Source organism: Phytophthora infestans, genomic scaffold (genome assembly GCF_000142945.1).
Source record: "Phytophthora infestans T30-4 supercont1.1427 genomic scaffold, whole genome shotgun sequence".
NCBI lineage: Eukaryota > Oomycota > Peronosporomycetes > Peronosporales > Peronosporaceae > Phytophthora > Phytophthora infestans.
The window spans coordinates 1,377-4,717 of NW_003307191.1; the positions used below are offsets into that span (position 1 = coordinate 1,377).

Consider the following 3,341-nt stretch of genomic DNA (forward strand, 5'->3'; position numbering starts at 1 on the left):
CCGAGGCCGAAAACGAGGTGCACGACTGTGCCTAGAAAAAGGAAATTCAATAAGTTGATACAGCTGATGAGGAGCCATAATTATTATAAAGTTTACACTCCAACAATCACACCAATCAACGTGAAGCCATTTACATTCGACACTGATAAGTTGAAGTCTGATGCTAACATTCGAGCGAAGACCTTGAGTCTAGTGATGGCGAATATGAACCAGTCTTTGAAGTGAGCTATTTTTTGCCATTGTCAAATACTGAAAAAATTGTTTGTTGGTTTATTAAGCGCTGTCAGCCAAATACTTTTGGTGTTTCTTTGTGCGTCCGTGGCTCTTCTTAGACATCTGTGAATAAGAACCACCGCATTCACATGTATATTTCAGTTTGCCTCTGTCCATAATTCGTTTATTTTTCTGATACCATTCATTTTTATTATTCCTAATTCTCTCTTTGTTTCTGATTGCTTTGTCTTTCTCAAAACGTCTTTTGATTCTGAAGGAGTGAGACTAGCAGAAAAGTTGTATTGCCATTAGATCTGTCTGCTGTCCAAGTTTCAAGTGATTCTACCGCGTTCCAGTGGAGCTATAACGTGATGCATGTGCACAACGAGACGAATCGCTTGCATTTTGGTTGAAAGCAACCAACCACCTAACGCTGATCTCAAAATATACGCAGTCAACGCTGTATGTGTAGGAGCTACTCCTTTGTTTCATCTTCGTCAGCTGGTGGCAATCTAGACGGCAGATCGGGTGGGATACCTCGGAGTGTGAATCCATACGATTGATACCGCTCGTTCTTCGTCGAGCCGTCGAAACCACCACCGATGTATCCAACGAGAACTCCCCTTTTGGTGCACACAATAGCACTTCCTGAGAGGCCTGGAGCTGGCAAAGACGAAAGCGTCATTTGATTCTGGTTCCATCCAGTTACTGTAGCTGGGATGATTGCGTAGCGGTGAACTTGATGGTCTGGCAGAGCACCTGGGAAACCAAACACGTGGACGTCCATGGTTGGATACACCTTCGTGGACATCTTACACGGAGTGAGCTGAACGTCTTGTGGTGCCGCGACCTTAAAGATTGCGAAGTCGAAGGCAGCAGAACTACTCCAACAAACACCACTGTCGAGGCTAAACCTGAGGACTTTCTCCAGCGTACGACTGTCTGGAAAATACTGCTCAATCACAACTTGTGGCTTGTCCGACAGAAATGGTGCTTTCCTTTGTGACGTGCGTGAAAATTTGCGACTTAGTTCACTGGCATCAGCAACAGCCTTCCTCTTCGTTCCGCTTGATTCCATCCCGGGGTGTAGTCTTAGATATTGCTTGATTTCTTTGTTGAAATCAGCACTTAGATCATCGGTGAATGCTTTATCCACCCACAAGTGCAAGTTCGTCAGCAGATACACGTGCGTTGCCGTTCGATCAACAACCAATGCGGATCCTGAGCACACGTCGTCTGAAGAAACCCTGACAGCTGACTTCCAAACCTTCCTTTGAACTTGAGGATCCACAGTAGACAACTCCTCTGCGCTCCATTCGCGTGTCTTCTTGGTCGGGAGTTCCACCAGCACGTGAATCTCTTCATCTCCCGGCGTGAAGCTCGGCCCAAACAACTCCGTTTTGTTGAGCTTCCACGACGGACGCATCTTGTCATAACCAGTGCAGATGCCACCTTGCAAAATATCCTTCACATGGCGGTAGTCCTCCAACCAAACGGTTTCCCCTTCCTTTCGCGCCAAGTAGAGCGTCAAGTCGCTTGCGGCAAGCTTATAACACTCGCTGTATCGTATCTTCGCGAATATAGCCTTCTGTAGCGCATCTACATCAGCATTGCGCTTGATCTCGATGAAGAAGACGCTCCCTTCGCCGTACACACCGCAGCGCAGCTTCACTTCCGTCTCCTCTGTCATGCTCCGTGCTTTCTCTTAGTGCTTTTCAGTCGAGAACTGTCTAAGACTCTTTCTGTCTAAGACTCTTTCTGTCTAAGACTCTTAGACAGTTCTCGACTCTTACTATCTAAGACTCTTAGACAGTTCTCGACTCTTACTATCTAAGACTCTTAGACAGTTCTCGACTGAAAAGCAGCACACATTCATGCGACACACCGCACAGTCTTAGCCAATCACATCACTCCAAAATAATACTTTTATTTCTGACAAATATTTTCCTCAATATATTGAAACTAAATAATAGTGAGTTCATCTTGAGCGATAAAAAATAAATATATAATGTGTAAGTACATTTTTTTCTGAAAACCATCCAAAGGGGAGTCAGCAGTGCGGCTCAAAAGGCGATTGGTGCCGATACCACGCGAAGCATCAGCCAGCAGTTGATGAACCAGTGATTGCTGAACTGTAGTTGCTGAACCTGCTTTTGATGAACCAGCGATAATCAAGTCTATTGAAGAAATTTGTGGTGAGCATTGCATTCAGCGCATCCAATCTGTTGGTAGATCCGATCAACCCAAGTTGGGAAATTGGCGAGTACTGTCACTAAGTGATTGGATCAAGTCGAAGATGCACGTAGTTGGTGATTCCATCTTAAACATCTACTGCAGCAACCTGTCTGTCCGTCACACTAAATTGTCGTGCCTGTCACGCTTTTCCGGACAAATCATTGGATAAAATGATTTAAATTTTTCATCTGGTTGCCGAGCGCAGCGAAGGTGGCTTTAATTGGTTGAAACTAGATTGTGTTGTTGCATCAATAAATTCATGTGTTTCCCAGTTTATATATGGGGATTTGCACAAGGCTATACATTATCCATAAAGGCATCGTTTAAATATTTTTTACTTTTTTATAATGCATGTTGCTATTGATATTTGAGTACTAATCGGAGGGCATTGTGCCTATCGTACACGTAAGCATGCGTGTTTCCGAGGACATGGTTTAAGTATACTAAATTCTCTGTACTCTGCGTGTTACACTGACTAAAATGATAATTTCAATTCTTTTATTGTAAAAATATTAGCATTAATAAGTTATCTGAGTGGGTTTCTGGTATTGCTAAATCGTATATGTTACATGTACAGCAGTAGCCGGTCTGGTCGTAAGAACAAAGCTGTGCTTATAAACGTTGTCACTTGATTCACAAAGATAGATAGTTTTAGATTGACGTGTGAACAAAAGAAGTTATATGTGCTGATGACAATTACTACTGTAAGCGAATTGAACTTGACCATTGTTTTCTAAGCGGGTTTTTAGACAACCACATTCTGATACTTCTTAATAGGTAGACGCGTTGCCGACAAGGGCGTAGAATAAGGTTTTACATGCAGCGGTAAGATAACAGCACAACATGAGAGGTGTCAATTATGGTTACTATAAGTAGGCCCGTAAAGAAACGTT

At 43.2% G+C, this 3,341-nt stretch overlaps 1 protein-coding gene across 1 annotated transcript; it reads right to left on the reverse strand.

Moving 5' to 3' along the window:
- Window positions 1-688: 688 nt before the first annotated feature.
- PITG_22154 (crinkler (CRN) family protein, putative) lies at window positions 689-1,964 on the reverse strand (the record flags this gene model as incomplete). The annotated part of the gene is made up of 1 exon (XM_002909910.1): window positions 689-1,964. The coding sequence occupies one exon, from the start codon at window positions 1,901-1,903 to the stop codon at window positions 689-691; it is 1,215 nt and encodes a 404-aa protein (XP_002909956.1).
- Between the last annotated feature and the right edge of the window lie 1,377 nt (window positions 1,965-3,341).